Genomic DNA, 20,779 nt, shown 5'->3' with positions numbered 1-20,779 from the left:
GAGTAAGGTGCTACAGAACAGAAATCAGTTGTTTTCAATTGTTACAATTCACATAGCATGAAAAATTAGATGGAGCTCTTGCCTTTCAAGAGACTATTAGTCAAGATGCCTGATCTTCCTTTACTATATCTGGAAGTCTCTCCACCTAATGTATTATCATCAGTTCTTTTTCTCCTTTCAGGATCAGTTATGACAACCCGTTCAGCCATATGAAAAAAGTAAACATTAGTAAAAGGCTTTGTAGTTTTTCTTTTGTTACTAAATTTATGAAATAAATCTTAAGATGTTTTCTTAATTGTTTTGCACTGTTACCTGTGTTTAAACCCTACAGGTTCCAGAAAGCAATTGCTCTTGATAGACAGCCATGTATAATGAGCTTGTCTCATGCTATAAACCAAATTTCATATCCTGTGAAACTTGCCCAGGTGCTTAAGAAAAGCAGGATACAGAGGTGAAGGATCATTATTAAATTTACTAGGGCAGGCACTACTAGTGGAAACAAGAAAAGGAAGGCCCGCCACCTGTAACATGTAAACATCCTCACTTGGAAACCAGCTGGTAAGAAGAAGCGTGAATGTGGCATTGGAAAAGATGAGGGCTTTGCCAGCATCCATGATTCCTCGTTTCATTGGCTCACAATATCCTTCTACTTGCTCCACATAAAGCAACGTAGGTCCCACTGTGTTGATGTTTGACAGCTATTCTGTTACAATATTGATCAGACTAGATTTAGAAGGTCATCATTCAGTAAGTCTTAAACCCTGGCTTTTTCTCTGTCCAAGCTGAAAATGGCTAGTCAACTGGTCATCTGCGTTCTATCATAGAGATGGAATCAGTGGACATTCAGTTTGTGTGAGAGTTAGAATTTGGACCATATTCAGGAAAGTATTTGACCAAGACTTTTCCAAGGACGTTGGAAGAAGCCCTAAGTACCACCACCTCAACTCAGCTTGAGAGAAAGTTGTGCTGTGTGACGGAGTTATGACCATCCAGGGTTACTGAAGCATGCATTAGGTTAGAGGAAATCCATCTCAAGTTATTTTGTGCTCCCAGCAATAACTAGAGTCAATTATAGAGAAATCTGAAACCATTTCTTTTCAAAGTTGCATTGAGCTATACCCCTGTGTGATGTCACCTATCTATCCATCCATACATAAGTCGTGATTCTGGCATGTACCAGTAGGGAACACAGTGTACATAGGGCATAGGAAACTTTTGACATGTCCATAGGGTATGAAGGATCCTATTTTGCTCAAATTTGTTCATTTTCTTAAAAAGAAGAATGTGTATAAAACTGTTTCTCACTGTCTCTGTTACTAAAATAGAGACAGTGAAGAACTGACAGCTACTACAAAAGCAGTCAATCATATGGCTGAAATTTTTTGAAGCTGATTCATTTAACCACATTGGTTTTTCATCCAGCGAGCTGTATCCCACTAAAACTCACTTTTCTAGCATCACTAATAGATAAAAATTAAAATAATTGTAAAATATATTAACAAATTTTCTTATAATTGCTCCTGTTGTGCCTTAAAAACATTTGTCCGTAAACCATCACCTTTGAGGCCTGGGCTTGAGTCATAGCCTGTTCCTGGAGCTTAGAGTCTTCAGCTGAGATTCCATGACGATATATATGCTGTTACAGTGCATGCAAGCTGACCTGATATTCTACATTACATTCCATGCTGTCTTGCTATTGACTGTTTTATGTTTGTGTTGTGGTACTGATCTACACAGATCAGAAAGATCTCTGGCTTGATTCCTAGTCTATGCTGTGGCAGTAATGAATGCGTGAGACTTGGCCTTAACATCTCTGAAGTATGGGGCATAAGGAAATGCAGCCAGAGTTTCTGTGGATGTCATTATTCAGTAATTCTTAACTGGAAAGTGGCTATGTATTGATGTGTAGGTGAGAATTCGATGGGACTTGCCTCAGATTTCTCACGCCTGTGGTTGAATTGCTTATGAAAATCCACTGTACAGCCTCAAGTGTGAAGTATAAGAATTGCCCTTGGAAGAGGTGGTGGAGTACTGGCACCTGTGGGACTGCAACCTCGCCCCTAGATCCTGCCAATTGAAAAAGACAACAAGGGGAGAAAATTGAAGGAGGAACAAAAATCTATCAACACAGCACAGGCCTAATTATTTAAACCATGCGTTAAATCCCAGCCCATACTGATTAAATGAAATGAATGGCTGTGAAACTCATTCACTTGCACTCCCCTGAAACAGTCTCTCCACTTCACTTGCATTTTAGTTAGATTTCTTTCTATTGGGATCGCCAAGGACTGTGCAATTTGGAAAGCATTTGCTACTTTGAACAGAAAGTATATTTATAAAACAAGTTTATTTCAGACCTTTTGCTTTTACACTGGAGCAAACACATCCTTAAAATGAACAATGAACAGTTCATTTTGGCACAATTTACGTTGACTGCCTCAATTAATGGAAATATTATGCTCCCTGCAACACTGCTGGACGTGGTTAACAAAAAGGCAGATGACTCATCTTTCGGTGTCATTGTCATTGTTTGAATGAAAGTTAGATTCAAATTGCGAACAGCACATTATAATGAAATTGGTTTTACTTAAGCTTGTTCTTTCAATTGAATGAAACTACTTTACTTGATCCATGCTGTGTTTATTTCTGTTGCTTTTCATGATGATTGATGTTAATGCAATCCGTAAATGAGCTTTTATCTGTGTAGACACATTCCTACAGTTCAAATCCTTAAGATCAGAAGAATATCAAAAACAAAACCAACAATTATGACACTTTTTTTTGTTTATTCCAAAAATACTTCAAGCGAAATATCATTTGGTTTTCTAGATTTCTTTAGTTCTATTATATTACAGTAATTGTTAAAAATGGACAGAAAATTATTTTTGCAGATGTTTAAGAAAGGATGCCTATTTTGAAATTGGCAAAAATATTCAGTATCCAAAAGGTTAAAGGAATGCAAAGTAGAACTATTTGATTTTCATGAGTCTCTCCAAATTCATTCCACATTTCACATGTAAACAGGGGAAAGATAATTACTGCTTGTACCTACTAATTATAGCAAAGATAGTGAAGGTATTCTTTCAAATAATTACAAAATGCATTAATTAGGCAATCTTCTTCCTCAGTTGTTTGTCACAATTATTTCCATGCAGCGTAAACATAAAAGCTTTTATCTATTGAAATTACTCACTGCTCCTTCAAATGACATACTTAGTCGCCACCATCATCAGTCAAAGTATTAATTCTCACAAATCATTGTTGGTGCCTGTGGTGAGATGGGAGTCAATGTCCATCTACTTCGACGGCTGCATTTTCCTCTGTGTGTTGGTTTTGGTGAAAAGGTACATGTGCATAAGCAGTGAAGCAAGTGTAGTCGAAGGCAGTGATGGATTTTTTTTGTCTGTTTTTAGTGCCGAATCTTACTCACATCCTAAATTATAAAAATAAGCTTATTAAGGTCTTTGAAAACTGCATTAAATGATTCTTTGAAGGAAAGGGAAGGGTGGTTGGCTGACTGCGCTTGATGTGGGATGCACAGTCCAACCATAGCTGGTGACATCTTGGAAGAAGCTTTGTGCCGCAGCAGAGAACAGATACATGGGCACACATGGATGAACCAGTAAGAAAATATTTAGGGTGTTAAAGCAACACTTCAAACAATTGTACTAGTTGGTGGGTGTGTGGGGGGGAGACGGGGGTGGGGTGGCAAGGTATGAGTCTCACTATATTGCAAAGTATGTCAGCAAAATTACAACTATATGCTGTACAATATTACTATAGACAGAGGCTTCATTGTGGACTTTAATGATGAGACACAGCAAGCATTGGAAGAGCAGGAGGTCAATGCTAAACTGTTGCAGTGAGCACCTATTGAAGCCAGGGAGACAATTTGCATGATGTCATTTTACAGTTCGTCTCAGTGAACTCTGCAATTGGCCACTATTACTTTCTGTTATGTATATATACAATCATGTAACTATTAGTTGCTTTAACTATTTAATTCTTTGAGAACCGCATGTTCTCTCTTTACTCATAAACACCTGACACTTTCTTTTCTGCACTATGACAGTATGTGAAATATACGCTGATTGAATGCATGTGTTATTCTCTTCAATTTATCTATTATGATTTGTGAACTTCTGAAAAAGCCCTATGTATATGTTCAACTCCACCTGCTTTCTGAGCTGGGGAGTAGCAGTGGTGGAAATTGGCAGGTCGCTTGAGATTCAGAAGCCATGATAGGCAAATTGATGACTAACCCGAATATATCTGCACCTGTGCTTACGCATGGAAGGCATGTGCTCATGAACACACTAATCTGAGCAAGCACAGAACACTGGACATAATTGTGGTCTCTGAATTTCTCCCTCATGATTGTCTGAAAAGATTTTCTGAGTAACTTGAAGTCAGCCATGGCTGCTTCTTGGAGTTGGAACCTCCAAGCATCCATTACAGTAGCAGCAAATTTACTTAAGCTTTACTTCAGTTACCATTGCTGTTGTTCCTGTTCATTGGCAAACAGACAACTATTCCTCTAACCTAACCATCTTAATTTGCACTGGTGTCTATTTGAAGACAAGTGACTGCTTAACATGGTCCATGTGGTATAATATTCTCCATTGGAAAGTGTACCCACTCACGTCTGCATACTGAAACAACTTAGATGGAGTCGTCAGCACACTAGACCTCTATCCTACACGTGCTAAACAATCCCTGATTTTGCTACACCTGCTCCGACCCCTTCCTCATCAGTGTTCTGCCTTCACCTTGTGTTCCCATTTCCACATTACAACAAGAACTTGCTTTTAAAATATACCTTTAATGTAGAAAAATGTTCTTATGCTTCACGGAAGAGGAACAGAAGCACACAGTAAGCCTTTGTGGGAAAGTTAGTAGAGATGATCAAAAGATTTCTCCAAGAGAAGCATTTTGGTTAGGCTTTTCAGGATATGGAGGAAGGTGGAGGGGAGAAATGGTTTAGGGAAGTTTCAGAGAGTGGGGCTGAGATGGCTGAAGGCTCTGCCACCAATAGTAAAGTGGAAGGAGGGAGAGATGCACAGGATGCCAGAATCAGAGGACCAGAGAGGGCATAAGGCTGGAGAAGGTAGGATGCGGTGAGGCCATGGAGAGATTTGTAGATGACAATGAGGATTTTAAGCTTGATGCACTGGGGAACAAGGAGCCACTGGAAGTCAGTGATGGAAGGGGCGCTGGGTACATGGGGCTTCGTCTGGAACAGAAAGTGGGTCATGGAATATTGGATGATTTGGAACGTGGAGATTGGGAGGCTGGCAAGAGGGGCATTGGAGAAATGGTCTAGAGGTAATAAACGTGTCATCGGAAGAAGTTAGAGACAGAGGAAAAGGCAGGTGACAATTAGTGCACTGATGAATATCCCTCTTGCTGTGTAAAGTGAGAAAATGGGACATGATGAGTATAGAAGAATATATGGTCTTTAATGTTTATATTCTGTTTACAATTTCCATTAAATTAGTCCCCTTTTTTCATGGTCCTTATTCTTTTCTATTGGTGAATCTTTTACATTATTTTTGCTTACTGGTCATTTGGTGAATGTTTTACACATCAAACCAGCTTAAACTTGTTTCTTCACCACTGTGCTCAGCTATTATTTCCTGTTGTCCTTATTAGTAATCCCAATTTGCAATGTTTCCAATTTCCTTCAGTTCTTCTCCTTAATTGCACATCATCAGGATGTTGGATTTTACACAATTAGGCTAACTGCACTGAAATCAAACTTCTATTATGAACATCTTCATTTCTGGATTGATATCATACAAAGTATTGGAACAACAAAGAATGTTCAGTCTAATGTTCTATTACCCCTTCACTCGTTGTTTTTAACGTGTTAAATGGAATATTGTGTTGTTTGCTGTCAATGTCCCCTTTGCCAGGAGACTTGTGGCTACACCTCTTAAAACAAGTGATTCAAACAGAGAGATTGCATATTCAGCAATTACAACAGGAAATGTTCTTACTAATTTGGTCCTCATTGCTGAAATATTGCAGGGGAAAAAATTTGGTGGGATCAGACTAATGAGGAAAGAACTGTTGACTCACTCCTGTTGATCCAGTGCTTGTCAAAAGTGAACTGAAGCCTAACAGTTGTAAGCATGATGCACTGAAAATCATTAATCAGTATTGCTGACCTCCCTGTGAGGTAATTCTATCTGCAAATAGATAGGTGAGGAGAGGGTGTGACTGGGAAAGTTGTTTGAGACATCTCACTTCTCAACATGATCACAGTGGAGGTAGACAATAAGGACATATGATACAATTGTGCTCTAAATTTAGGGAGAATTTGAAGTTCATTTAGATCTGTGTTGCTGAAAAGCACTGAATGTAACAATATAGATAACATTTGCTGCATTTTTGACACTAGACAATTTAATATCAAGATGCTCTACCTTTAAAACAAAAAGTACTGCAACCATTTGCTGATCCAGTAATGGATAATTACTGGCTAACACTACTAGAACCAATAGCAGTACTAGCTAAGAATTGTGCTTGTAAAGTAGTAACCACAATCTAAACTGTTGCTGTAAGCTTGCAGTTTTTTCCACTGAAGTGTAGGGGCAATCAATCAGTACTGAGCAAATGTTCCCTTTCAATGAATGTTCACATTAACAGAGTGCCATTAGTTGACATGTAGTGTGTAAAGATATTGAGATATCCTTGTGAAACACTACAATGTTGATATTTATACAGGGCTGAGGTGTCATGTAAAGATGCTAGGATATACTTTCTACCAAACGTTAAATGTAACATTTGTATAAAAGTCCTTTAAAAAGAGCAGCTAACCAGGAAAAAAGGGACAGTGGTCATTAACTATCAGTATTTAGAACTTAGCACCTATTCTTAAAAAAATGTGTGCTGCCATTAGCAATGGGGAAAAAAACAAAGCATTTGCTTGTGAAGTCCTACTAAGGTCTTGTTAATGACTCAAATTAAAATTGCTGCCATTTCCCATTGGGGGAACAGAAATATCCAGGGAGTTTTATGCTCACATGCAGAGCTTGAGTCATTGTAACAATAGAAGGGCAAGATTTGGAACTTTCAGCACAGAATTGACAGACGGATTCTTTAAACCTTGTTGGTTAGTTTGTATTGTGGTGACAGCAGTTGGAGATAGGAGACTGTGAATGTAGACTGCATAGAAGATTCAGCACTCTTAGAAACAGCTACTTTTTCACGAGAAATAGTGAACAGAGGAAAATGTACTGTATGTGATTAATAGAAATAGAGTGAGTATCTGGGTGCAACAGATTTTTCTCTTAGCATTGCTGCTCTTTCCCATAATTGTAAGACAAAAATTAATCTTGTCATCTTGGTACAGTCAAATTTTTTTTGTTTCTAAACATAATGTACCTGATGTTACCCCTTAGCAAAAGAATCTGTGCTGTCACTAAGTCTGGTATTGTACATCCTGATGAACAACAAAACTCCAATTTGAGTCTCCTTCCACTGAGCACTGGCTGCCTTCGCAACAGTTTTGTCGATTTATAATGGCAATGAGAGAGCCCATAATGTGTTGCGCAATAAATGGTTTATTTTCAGAACAAAATTATGGATTTTAAACATTTGTGCCCTCCAGCCTCAGTGTAGACATGGGTCAGTTTCCAGGCAACCATTGCTAACATACAGTTGTAATTTAGTTGCAGGATAGGGTGAATAAAGAAGTTTCCACTTGAAGTTTTTTCCACTGAAGGTTTTAATGAACATGAAGATGTAGGTTGCTGCTCCTATCAATATGCCTCATTGACTGGCACACTTACTTTTCTGAACCCTGTTGGTAGCTCCTTGTCCTGCCCTTCAGAACATAAAAAACATTTGGTAGTGTGGCACAAACAGCATTTTACTATTACTGCCAGTTGGAAAATGCAGTTACTCCAGTAACTGACAGTGGGACTGAAAGCATTTTTTCAGATTGGGCATTATTATGAAAGAGACAACTATGAGTTTTGAATTATGAATGCCAAAGAAGATCCCAGATATGTACCTAGGCAAGAAATATTAGGCAAACCTCACTTGTCAGTGAAACAAAGGCTCCTGCAATAGATTCAGAAAATTTGTGGGAATCAATAATCCTTTTACACATTGCAGATTAAAACATTTTTTGGGGAATAACATCTTCTCAGGCTTCACTTTTTTCCTGGTCCCAATATGTTTGCTTCATGTACAGTTATTGCTCAGATAATCTACTGAAGTATTTCTCCCAAGCTACTAATTTGTCATTTATGGCTACTTTTACTGACTACCATAAAATTTTAGCTCCTACAATTACATTGTGTGTTGTGATTTAAATCATTAATGCAGTCGTTACTATAATCTCTATGATGATTGACTATTATAGACCTCCAGTTCTACTTCATTGTGGATTTTGAGCAATAGATTTTTGGCAATATAAATGTGCAGATGGGGTTGTAGCTATTATGGGGACAGGTTGGAGTAATGTGATAGATACATTTCCTAACCTTTCAGTTGTCAGGGTGTCTCTCCACTGCCCATTTCCCTTGGCAGTTAGATCTGTCACCTGTGTTCCTGGCTGCGAGCATTGAAGTTTTTTTGTTGGCCACCTACACCAGGCTTTGCCTGAATGATATTCCATTGCTTCGGGAATGACTGCCAAATTGCATTTTAGCACACCTATTCTTTTCAGTCCATATAAAATGATGGGAATGTGTTACACTGGATGTGGTGAGGTCACGCCTGTTCTGAAATGCCTGATTAAGTGAGATTGCTTCATAAGATGAGTTGTCTCATTCTACTATGTTGGGGTCTCAGCTGATTTTTTAAAATTTGCTTTCCTTTGCATAATAAGCCTTCGTATCTATCTCTTTGAAAATGCAACTCCAGTGTTACAGAATCAAATTCAATCTTTAAGATCGGTGTGGGGTAATGGTTTCTATATTTTGCTTCATTTAAAGCATTGCCAAATCATTGGCCAGTCCATAGAAGATTATCAAGGCATTGACACAGTCACTAGTACCATGATAGCCGATGAAGAAAAACTTACTGAGTTGGTTGACATTTTCCTTGGCTGCGTACTGGCTCCCCAACCATTCAAAAAAAAGTACTGGAAGTTTTGGAAGTTGTAAATGATATGATGGATACTATTCAAAATCAAAAATACTCATCAAAATTTTTTAAAACTCCGAGAATTGAGGCCCGGTAGTCAAAATAGTTAAGTACCATTGATAAGAGTCAGAATGTCAAATAAGTTTTTTTTTCCAATAGAATGTCTTTCCTAAGGATTTCTGATATATTTGTTGCATGATTTAAATTTGCTCATGAAATTGAGCAGACCTTGGGAGTGAATGAAATTGTTCAGTGAGCTTTCCAGTGAGTATCCATGGTATAGATAGGTGGTAGTTGGCAGGGTATTCATGTGGCATTTTGTTTGGATACTGTTCCAATTGGAAGAATGTGGGTGAAGAACGTGTTTCCCAGTGGCAACCTTGAAGTTATGCCTTCAGAGGCAAAATTTCTTGATCTCCAATAAGGACTCACATCAGGAGGTTCATTTATATTGTAGGAGTGAATCTAGATATTTATTTTACAAAGATGCTAAAACACAGATAGTTTTAAAAATAGAGGAGGAAATTGTAACACCTTAATAGTCTGCTTTTTATCTGGCTGCAAAGATAATATTGCAAGATCCACTGAAGTCCCTACAATACGCTTTGAAAACTTGCATTGTGACTGAAATCTGTTACGCCTTTCAACAGTTTAATTGTTCCTCAATGCTTCCACTTCTCAAGCTTCTTTTATGATTTTTCACAACTTACTCAGGATTTAATAATTCATCCTGCAGCTTTACTGCACTACTAGTCTGGGACGGTAGCTGCAAGGAGAGGTTCACAGTCAGAAGTACCAGTTATACTGTGGGCTGCGCATACCTGTGGCTCCGCACTCCCATGATCATGAGAGATTGCATGTCTATAACCGGAGTTCCCGCTCCTGGCCAATAGTCTCAAAACCTGATTAAGTGCCCAGGAGGTCCAATGGTCTACCTGAACATTTTTAAATCCATTTGACACTGCATTGGAGTTATACTCCACATGGTGTCAAGCCATGCAACATGAAACTGTTTCCCCCAGTGGATTCCAATCAAGGCCTGACTCTGTAATATATGTTCCAATGAAGTGAATTGGAAACTGCTTTGCAGCGACACAGAAGTGACAGTATAACTGCAGGTCTAAATACAGTGAAGCTGCAGTGGATGTCCTTGAGAACATTTGTGACTGACTGTATCCCATATTTTAAAGAATAGTTCTCATGATTTGTTACTTTTGTTATATGTATCAGTGGGCGTTAAACATTGCAAAATTATTTGTGCAGGGTTGAGAAACTACTAAAGTAGCTTTTGCCCAATTTGTACAAGTAGCAATTAGCAGTAAATTATAACCATGGCACTGGAGGATAACCAAAATGAGGATACATTGCTATAATTTGTTCAAAGAACTTAATTATTCATTAAACTCCAATTACGTTGACACTGCAGTGTACAATCATTTGATGTAATTGCTGTGGTATAGAACATTATTTTTAGTGAATCGTAAGTAAAATATGCATGGCATAAAATGACAAATATTTCAAATTTATAACTTTGCACTGTAACTTTGTGGTACCAATCCATCCATGGAGTGTTGATTTCCCTTTTGTGAGTAAACAATCTACTTCACCGAGCAAGGAAGCACATTTAATAGTAACAATCTAAATAAAATGGCTATATGAAATAGGGTAGATGCACAGTATCAAGTTGATGGAAAGCTATTGTAGAAAATATGAAAAACCCAGGTGACTACTATCGTGTGAACGAGTAAACTAAATAGGCTTCAGTGCTTTGGTGATGAGAGAGTTACGTATCCCATTCATCTTCATTTCTTATCCTCTACATAATATGGGCACATTCTGAAAACTTTCAGGGAAAGTCACAAAGGATGCCAATTCCTTTAAAAAAAATTATCCAGGGGCACGTGCCTTATTTTTAATGCGTTATATTTTCTGTGACAGTGTGACAAACTTCATTTCTTTTCAATTTTCATCGACATCAGCCATGATCATGCTGCTCCGACAGTGAGATCAAATATTTCTCCAAGTACCACATCTTGTGTTTTTTTTTAAGCCTGTGAGCCTGAGGATTTGTTTCTTTTGCTGTATACCATTGCCGGACTGAGGTGGTCACATAACTTGCTATGCTGCTCTGTAACAGGCCGCTCGCTAGATGTCAATGACCAATGACCTTGGTTGACTGGCTTGCTTTTTCTCCCTTATTCTCGACGAGGAAGCATCCTTTCCCCCACAATCCAAGAATCTCAGCTAACATTGGCAATTGGTCATGCGAAAAATCATGCCTGCATCCTACCAATCTAAGATACAGTATATATGTACACCAAACTACTTTGCAATGCTCAAAAAGAATGGAACTTTTAAATAATTATTGATCTCAGGAATCTGAGTAAGTACTTCAAAAAGAAAAAAAGTTCAATATTCTCCTCATTATCAGCCAGTTAGTATTCCCAAATGATGACTGTCATTCATAGATCTAAAAAAAATGCATGGCTGCACATAGTCATAGACATACAAAAATGTTATTCGGGCTCTAGCTATTGAGTACATGCTACCAATACCCTTCAACACAGCCTCAGCCTCTTGAGCCTTAATAAAATGTCTTTCATTGATAACGATGTACCATTACCTCCAAGCACTGAAGCTCTGATTTTGTGAGCCAGACAAAAATGGGGTGTTGCTGGCCCATGCACAGCATTGGCTGTACATGTAGCTCAGGATCTGTTCAGCAAAATTTGGCAGTGGGAGACTTTCCCCCTAATTTGAATAGACTACCAGGGCAGGAAAAGTGCCCAGACAGCTTGACCTGCAGCACGCTTGGCTGGGGAGTGCAAACGGGCCTCGCAAGCCACTCAGTTGTTCACCACACGGACTGCAGCGGTTCAAGAAGGCGGCTCACCACCACCTTCTCAAGGGCAATTAGGGATGGGCAATAAATGCTGGCCTCGCCAGCGACGCCCACATCCCATGAACGAATAAAAAAAAAATCTGGAGAGATGACAACTCTTAAGTAGCTACAGTTCATCATTGAGGAAGTTGTGGTGATGACAGAAAAGTTGATTGATTGTTGACAATGGTACAGTGGAGACAGGTGGCCAACACAGCTCCCTTAGATACTGTAGAATTGGAGTTGCATCAAAGAAGGATGGCATTAATTGGGGCTGAAGGCCATCCTCCTATAAGTACAAAGGTGCCACAGTGTACAGGAAGACCATTGGCCATGTCAATGTGTAGTCCCCTGTACCTGGCTCGAACTGTGGGAGAAATGTGTTAGTATGAGGAAAAAGGTGACAGTGAATGTACTCCTCATTTTTTGCGCACATTTCTTATGGGGCTCAGCAAGCATGGCACAAACCTCAGTTGGGAATTGCCTCACTTTCTGGGAGGTGCCATTTGAAGTGTTGTGCACAATGATTGCACTTCTGTGCACACACTTTTTCATTGTGCGTAAGCTTCATGGTACACAAATGCTGAGGTGTCCATGTTGAAGTGTTTTTCTGCTGTTGGAGGGTTTCTCAGCAGCCCTGGATGAAGAGATTAGCCTTGTTCTCCCAGGAGCCATCCAACCAACGTTTCTTCAAATAATGCATTCACTGTGAAATGCTGCACAATTAGTAATATATACAGTAGATGTAATAGATTTGGAATTTCAAAAGGCCTTTTTACGGTACCGCATAGTAGACTCATGATGACGGTCAGAGCATGTGGAGTCAGGGGACAAGTAGCAGAATGGATAGCAAGTCTGCTACAAAATAGAAAACAGAGAATAGGGGTTAAAGGTGATTACTCGCACTGGCAAAAGTTGGGAAGTGGTGTTCCACAAGGATCGGTGTTGGGACCACTTGTTCACCATTTACTTAATGATTTGGACTCGGAAATCGGAAGTACAATTTTAACATTTGCGGATGACACCAAATTGGGGGCTATAGTTAATACCAAGAAGGACTGAAACAAAATACAGGATGACATTAATAAACTTGCAGAATAGGCGTGTAATTGGCAAATGAATTTCAATGTAGATAAGTGAGTATTAAATTTCAGTAGTAAGAATAAGAGGGCCACATGCTGCTTGGAAAATAAGAGTCTAAATGGATAAGAAAAGCAGAGGGATCTGGGGGTACAGATACACAAACCTCGAAAAAAGTTAATCTCTAGTAGGTTAATAAGGCCATAAAAATATAAACTAAGCACTAGTGTTAATTTCTAAAGGGATAGAATTGAAAAGCAGAAAAGTTATGTTAAACTTCTATAGAACCTTGATTAGACCACACTTGGAGGACTGTGAACAGTTCAGGTTTCCATATTATAAAAAGGATATAGAGGCACTGGAGAAGGTGCAAAAAAGATTCACCAGGATGATACCAGAACTGAGAGGTTATACCTATCAGTAAAGATTGAACAGGCTCGGGCTGTTTGCTGTAGAAAAGAGAAGACTGAGCGGTGACCTTATAAAGATCTTTACGATTATGAAAGGGTTCGATGGGGTAGATGTAGAGAAGATGGTTCCACTTGCGGGGGAGACCAGACCTAGGGACCATAAATATAAGATAGTCACTAATAAATCCAATAGGGAATTTAGAGAAACTTCTTTACCCAGAGAGTGGTTAGAATGTGGAACTCGGTACCACAAGGAGTAGTTGAGGCGATTAGCATAGATGCATTTAAGGGGAAGCTAGATATAAATACATTCGGGAGAAAGAAATGGAAAGATATGCCGATAGGGTCAGATGAAGTAGGGAGGGAGGAGGTTCATGTGGAGCATAAACACCGGCATGGACCTGTTGGGCCAAATGGCCTGTTTCTGTGCTGTACGTTCTATGTAATAAGTTCATCATAGCTGCTTCATGCCTGATGGCCAGTAACAAGAATCATGATGTTTCTGTGCTGAGATACCACCTGAATATTAATTGCTTGTAAACCCTTTCTGTTCATGAAGGCCATGTGGTTGATTTCAAAAGCCTTGGTGCCCATGTAGATATCACGTTCAATGTTTTGCACTCAAGGGAACCCTGTCACCTGGTGAAAGCTGTGCTCCCTGTACAACTGACAAAGGTGTTGCTGCTCAAATTCAGGGCTAGAATGTCAGCTTTATTTATACAGTTCATGGGAAAATCAAAGGAGCTGTTGCCAGGGTAGCCTCAGCCTTGGCTTAGCTGGTCCCAACTCTGGATCTGTTGAAGCCCCTGTGGAAATCTCCCAGGATAAGACCTTAATAGATGCCAGATTCAAGGCAATTCCAGTTCTGGTTTTCCTGCCATTGGGATATTTTGTAGACATAGTGAGACAGAAGTAATATTTTAGTTCAAGCCAAAAAATGTGCAGCCATCTTTATCATTCTGGATACCGTTTTTTGAAGCGTCACTAAGTTTTTTTCACACAATGGTGACACAGTATTATGCCTCTAAAGCTTGAAAGAGCTCCATCACAAGCATCAAAAGGTGAAAAGAAGAGCTGCTATTTTGCCAGATTGTCAAACTTTGACAACATTAACTTCCTTGATGTTCAAAACAGATGTCTGCCTTACTGATCAAGCAGCACACCACTGGAGTAGATATACAAAGGACACAGTGTGCTAGTAAAACTTCTAATTGCATTTGAACAATCAGAATTCAGGATAGTTTGGTTGACCTTATATTGCTCTCTATGTCAAACACAAAATGAGCCAGTCAATCATCTGTAGACAACACCACATTAATAATAGGCGTGGACTACTAGGGAGAGAGACAAGATCCATGAGCATTATAAATAGTGGCAATTAGACATTGATGGAGAAGACACAGTTCAGCAATGTCTGAAGAATTAGACCAGTGTGGCAGAATTACTCAGTAATGATGTGACTCAGCCAAGGCTGTGGCTCCTGCATCAATAAGCAGTCACCATGATACTCCTGAATTGGGGATATCCAAGAATAAACCATTTGACCGGAGCAAATAAGTAACTGAGAGCCTTTTCTTCTGTAAGGCTGCTGTCTTAATCCGGATCTGTTCTTCCAAAAGGGTATTCCATGGGTATTCAGGCAACTAGCCTTCATTCGATGAGTGCACAGAGTTATACAGTGTCGATGATTGTTCCAATTATGGTATTCAGAAAGCACAACACTCCGAAGTTCTGTACTAGCAAATGGGAAGGGTGTGTGGACACTAACCAGTCAAGGCCAGCAGATGGACTCACTGCTGAATTCCAACCAACATGGCTACTCATAACATTATTGCTCCTGACCTGCAGTATCTTATTCAGCCTTAAATTATCTGGTCCTGGTCCATAGTTCTACTCTTGGTGCACTGAATATAAAATCAAAATAAATTAAAGAAAAAAAATCACCAAGTTATATATTCCATTTTTTAAAATTTGCATTTTAAATTTAGAACAAAATAAAGAAAAGCAGTTGATGATGTAAACTGGATGTAAATTACTGTAAATGATGGTCAGTCAGCAACAAGAATTAGAAAGTATTAGTCGCATGGACAACCATTTTGTTTTCCTGCTGACTTATGGAACCTCCTAGGGTATAATTGTGGAACTTTCATTAACTAACAGATGGGAAATTAGGATAATAATACCGCATTATTGGAACAATTTTCCTCTGCCTAACACCCAGTCTTCGCCCATTTCATGGGTATCTCTGTCATGGGCAGGAAGCTCCTGCATGAAACAGACATGAACATTTAAATGGTATGCAAGTGACATGGGAGTCACACCATAATGCCTCCCAAGTAAATTTCTGGGGATTCACTAGATGGACGCCTGTCCTGAAGACTGCCCATACAAACTAGGTGTCGGAAGTTACAGGCTAGTCCTTTCAGATCGCAGGATCTTTAAAGGGGCAGTCAGCAACTTCTACTTCGCTCAAGTAAATAAATTTGGTTAATTTTTGGTGCAGCAGGTCTGTGCTTCAGGGATGGAGGCCGGGAATAGACCATTAGGGATTTGTGCTCCTGCAGACCTTTAAAGCCTGCAGCAGCACACAACTTCCCTCCCCCAGTGTGGAGCCAATGCAGATTCCCAGGTAGTAATCCTGCCTGCAGATCATCCAAGCCATTTAAATGAGCTGAATCGGAAACATGACCAGGTTTGAGCTGAGGTCGTCAAAATCTTTTAAAGGGACGAATGTCCCATTATGATTTTTCCCATCGATTTACTAAACTTACTCATTATATGTGATAGTTAAGTCAATTTAATGAACAAGAGATATTTCACACAAAATTGAGTGCTATTCCTTTTTTTTCCTCATTAATTTGGCAGAAGACAGAGTCAGGTCTTCAATCGTAAACTGACAGCAATTTGACTTTCAAAAAAAATCTCTATAGATTCTTAACCATGCTGTTTGTGAAGCCAAAACACAAAACATCTGACATGCTTCAAGCATATATAAGTGCCTTGGCAAAGAAAACTATCTTGCAAATGTAACTTACCCTTTCCATTGTGTGAATGCTGATCAATGGGAGGTATGGGTAATGGGGAGAGAGTTCCAGTTTGGGATTTCAACAGTCTTTAGGGTGTTGCATGGTGAGAAATACGTCGCAGGCCCCACAGGGTGAAATGGAAAGGGATATAAAGGGGGTGGCGTCCCATCTCCCTTGAGAGATATCCACTCCCACAGCCAATGTTCGCCACACTATGTATCCTTTCCTGACAACAGAAATTCACTCCTCATGGTTTAGCGTATTGCCATTGTGTTTAACCCTCCAACCCATCCCATCTGCTACCAGCTTTCACAGCTACCTCCTTTCTGCATGTCCCATCTCCTTCTTCCCACCTTATGCTTTTGCTTTAATCCTCTAACCCTCTAACATTATAAAGTGCAATGTGTACTTTAAAAACTAAAGTGCCACTTTCCCGGCTCAGTGCTGGAAAAAAACAAAGAACAGCATGGAACAGGAAATGGAGCAAGGTGGGAAGAGAAAAGATCAAAGTGAAGTGAGCAGCAGATTGTAAAATGGAAGGCAGCAGGCCCATGAGCAGCATGAAAGGGAGGACCAGACACCAGGAGGGCTAAACTTAAAATAAAGCTTTAAAGTACCAGTAAAAGTTAAAATTAAATAAAATGTAAATTGGAAATAATACCTCAAACCTGAAATAAAACTTCAGCTTAACTATGGGGAACCAGTCTAGAAAAGGGAAAAATATAAACAAAGTTTAAATGAAACTTCTCTGCTGTGTCACCTGGAGAATCACGTCTGGGAGACGGAGCTTTGAGGAGGTTAAAGGTAATAACCAGATATTATACCCATGCCTGACACCCAAAATCGTGCCACAGGAAGTAAATGTGACAAACAGGAAGTGCAAGCTGGACACAAGACTTTTAATATACTATTGATAGATATTCAGAAAAAGAATGGTTACATGAATTTTATCAAAAGCTGCTGAATTTTACCCTATCTTGACATTGATGCTTTATTATTGTTACGGATGAAATGAGTAAGAAATAGGATTGACTTGCTTTAATGAGAACACACACTGCTGAGTCTTTTTTCAAAAAGAGTGTAAATACAAATTATGACTTGTTTGAAATACTTAACCCATCTTTGCGAATTGATCCCAGGAGTTTTCATTATTTCCAATGGGAATTCACAGCTGGTTTTGGACATTTTAAATTGTCAAATGCAGCTTGCTCATTACAAGTTTTCTTTGCAACACATTTCATGTGTTGACAGCTGCATTTTCATATATTCAGGTTTTAAAAAAAATTATATTTTTGGGGAAACAGATGGGTGAAAAAAATTGACGTCGCTGGAATATGAAATGAAGTAATCTTTGAGAAACACATACCATGTGTTGTATAACACAACATAAGGTCTGTGACATTAAAAGCGATGGCTTTTTAAAATTAAGATGACGTTCCTTTTTTGGGGGAGTGGTAGAAATCATAAAGATGTAGATGACTAACTATATGCCTTTCAAAAAAATTGTGGAAATAGACTTGCATTATCATCAATTTGTAATTAAAAGCCAGGCAATACACTCATTAACTTGTGCTGCAAATGACTTGATATATATTAGTACATTAGATAACATTTCAAAAGCTAGAGGTGTTATTTAATTGAAATGACTCTCTTAATTAGACAATAGTCCTTAGTTCTGGATGCTTTTAGCTAATTTTAACTTTTTTAGGTATTCATCTTTGGTTGTACTTTTTTAATCGTGGACTGCCATAGCTACAAACTTCACTCTAGTTGACAATGATAACATAAATGTTTATAGTATTTTCTCACTCATTCTAAGTACCGATCTGGGAAAGCATAAACGAAACCTAACATGTTGTTTCTTTAAAAATCGAATTTAGTAGTCATTTCAACTAAAACTTGTTTCATTTACCTTTCTTCCTCCCAATTCATGATAAGAAATGGCAACAATATGGACGCAGGAGCGCAAGAATGACATATTGACAATCCTTCTCATGCAGTACACACTAACTCGCTGTAAATGGAAGTGATGTGTGTTGTCTGCTTGCGGTTTTTCTCTCTTAATGGTTTTACAGTTGTTTTGTGTCTGTTATTTCCCGTGACTGATGGCACCCTTATGCTAACAGTCCTTTTGTGTGTAACCTAATACAGTCTCTTTCTTTTTATTGACACAGAGAATGGCAAGCCACATGGGCCAGTTTTTACCCAGGAGCCAAATGACATTGTGTTTCCTGTGGATTCTGAAGAAAAGAAGGCAACACTGAACTGTGAAGCAAAAGGAAATCCGCCGCCACATTACAGGTTTGCTCGCAGTATCTTTACCAGTACCTTAATAAAAGAAAGACTGGGTGGTGTCCTTTTAAACATCCATTGAAATATTGTAACAGGAATTGGACAGCATGATTCAAGTAGGTGTTTGCTACTGATCTGGATAAGATGAATTAAACACAGCAGCTGTAAATATTCATTCCATAAGGATTAAGAATAGTGCCAGTATTTGTACCACAGTTAATTGGTAATTAATTAACATGGATTGAACATACTATTTTTTTAAAACTTAGCTGCCACTGCACAATAATCTATTCGGTGTGTGGGCACACTATGCATACTTCCTCCATCACTTGTTGTGGTATTATATATGAAGATGGGATAAACAATATTGGGGAGGAGACCAAAATAGTAACCCTACAAATTGTAATGTCACCACCTGAGTCATCAAAATGTGAGTTGATTACAGATATATCCAATTGGGAAAGTTATTTTTTATCTGGAATCATGCTGGTGTGTTACTCAAAAAAGCAAGGCAAGTTAAGAAACTTGTTTTGACACAAATGATTGTAGCTGACTTGGTGTAATGTGATGTCACCAGAATGGGTTGTAGATGAAAAATAATCACCCTGTAAGTAATCCCTTGAAGTACACAGGGGATATGTGGTGTAATGTGAAGATAACATTTTCTCAGATAAAAATCCTGAATTTGATACATTTTCAACAGAATCTTTTTAGACTTGGAATATTATTGATCCTAAGACAGAAATATTATGTGTACCTTATCATTAGAAATGATCAGAAGCAGTGTAGTATTGTGCAACTTTTTATTAGCAAACCCAACAAATCAATCTGTTCTTCAACACAGTAATCCATCACTTTGTGATGCTTCTTACATTGTTTTTATTTCACTTAACCACATTTTTCTATTAATTTGATGAATTACCTTTTATTTAATCAATCTGTATCATCCCAACATATTTTCATAGAACCAAAGACATTTATTGCGCAGAAGTGAGCATTCAGCCCATCGTGCCTGTGACAGCTTATTGCTTGATCAATGCAAAACCAATCCTACCGCCGCACTCTCTCCCCATTGCCTAATATCTTCCTCTGTTTCTATTATTTCTCCACTTTTGACTTTAAAGGTGCAGAGGTCTCTACCTCAACTGTTCTTTGTTGCAAAACATTTCATGCTTTCTACGTAAAGAAGTATCTCCAAACCCCTCTCAGCTTCTTACTGGCAATTATATATTGATGACGCCTCATCACCATCTCCCCATTTTTCCCAACAAAACTTTTCATAATCTTAATAAAACTATTAAATCTCTCTGTCTTCTTTGCTCCAGTGGAAATAGTCCCAGAATCTTAAGTCTTTCTTCATAACTATAGTTTCTCATCCCTGCATTCATCCTGGTGAATTTATGCTGTACATTTGCTATGGCTTTAATATCCTTTGAGGTGTATCTATTAACATGGGTAAGATGGGTATAGAGGGATATGGGCCAAGTGCAGGCAATTGGGACTAGCTTAGTGGTATAAACTGGGCGACATGGACATGTTGGGCCGAAGGGCCTGTTTCCATGTTGTAAACTTCTATGATTCTATGGAAGCAGAATCTGTGTCTGTCTTCAAAGTAGAAGACACAAAAATCATACTGGAAATAGTGGGGAACCAAGGGTCTAATAAGAGTAAGGAACTTAAAGTAATTAAGATGAGTCAACAAAAAGTACTGGAGAAATGAATGGGACTTAAAGCTGACAAATCCCCTGGACCTGATGGCCTACATCCTCGGGGTTTAAAAGAGGTGGCTGCAGAGATAGTGGATGCATTGGTTTTGATCTTCCAGAATTCTCTAGATTCCAGAACGGTCCCCGTGGATTGGAAGGTAGCAAATGTAACCCTGCTATTCAAGAAAGGAGGGAGAGAGAAAACAGGGAATTACAGACCAGTTAGCCTGACATCAGTCATCGGGTTAGCCTTTATTGCAAGGGGGTTGGAGTGTCAGAGTAAGG

General features: G+C 38.8%; 1 protein-coding gene across 4 annotated transcripts in view; it reads left to right on the top strand.

The window, feature by feature from the left end:
• Positions 1–20,779, top strand: part of LOC137334260 (contactin-4-like) — a 1,825,202-nt gene that overhangs the window by 971,097 nt on the left and 833,326 nt on the right. For all 4 annotated transcript variants that reach the window (XM_067998918.1, XM_067998917.1, XM_067998915.1 and 1 more), the window contains one exon: positions 18,671–18,797. In XM_067998918.1, coding sequence (XP_067855019.1) covers positions 18,671–18,797 — 127 coding nt within the window. The remainder of the gene's footprint in view (positions 1–18,670; positions 18,798–20,779) is intronic.

This window comes from Heptranchias perlo, chromosome 17 (assembly GCF_035084215.1).
Source record: "Heptranchias perlo isolate sHepPer1 chromosome 17, sHepPer1.hap1, whole genome shotgun sequence".
NCBI classification, from domain to species: Eukaryota; Metazoa; Chordata; class Chondrichthyes; order Hexanchiformes; family Hexanchidae; genus Heptranchias; species Heptranchias perlo.
Note: the sequence above shows the minus strand (reverse complement) of the source record. Positions and strands in the feature narration are given on the sequence as shown.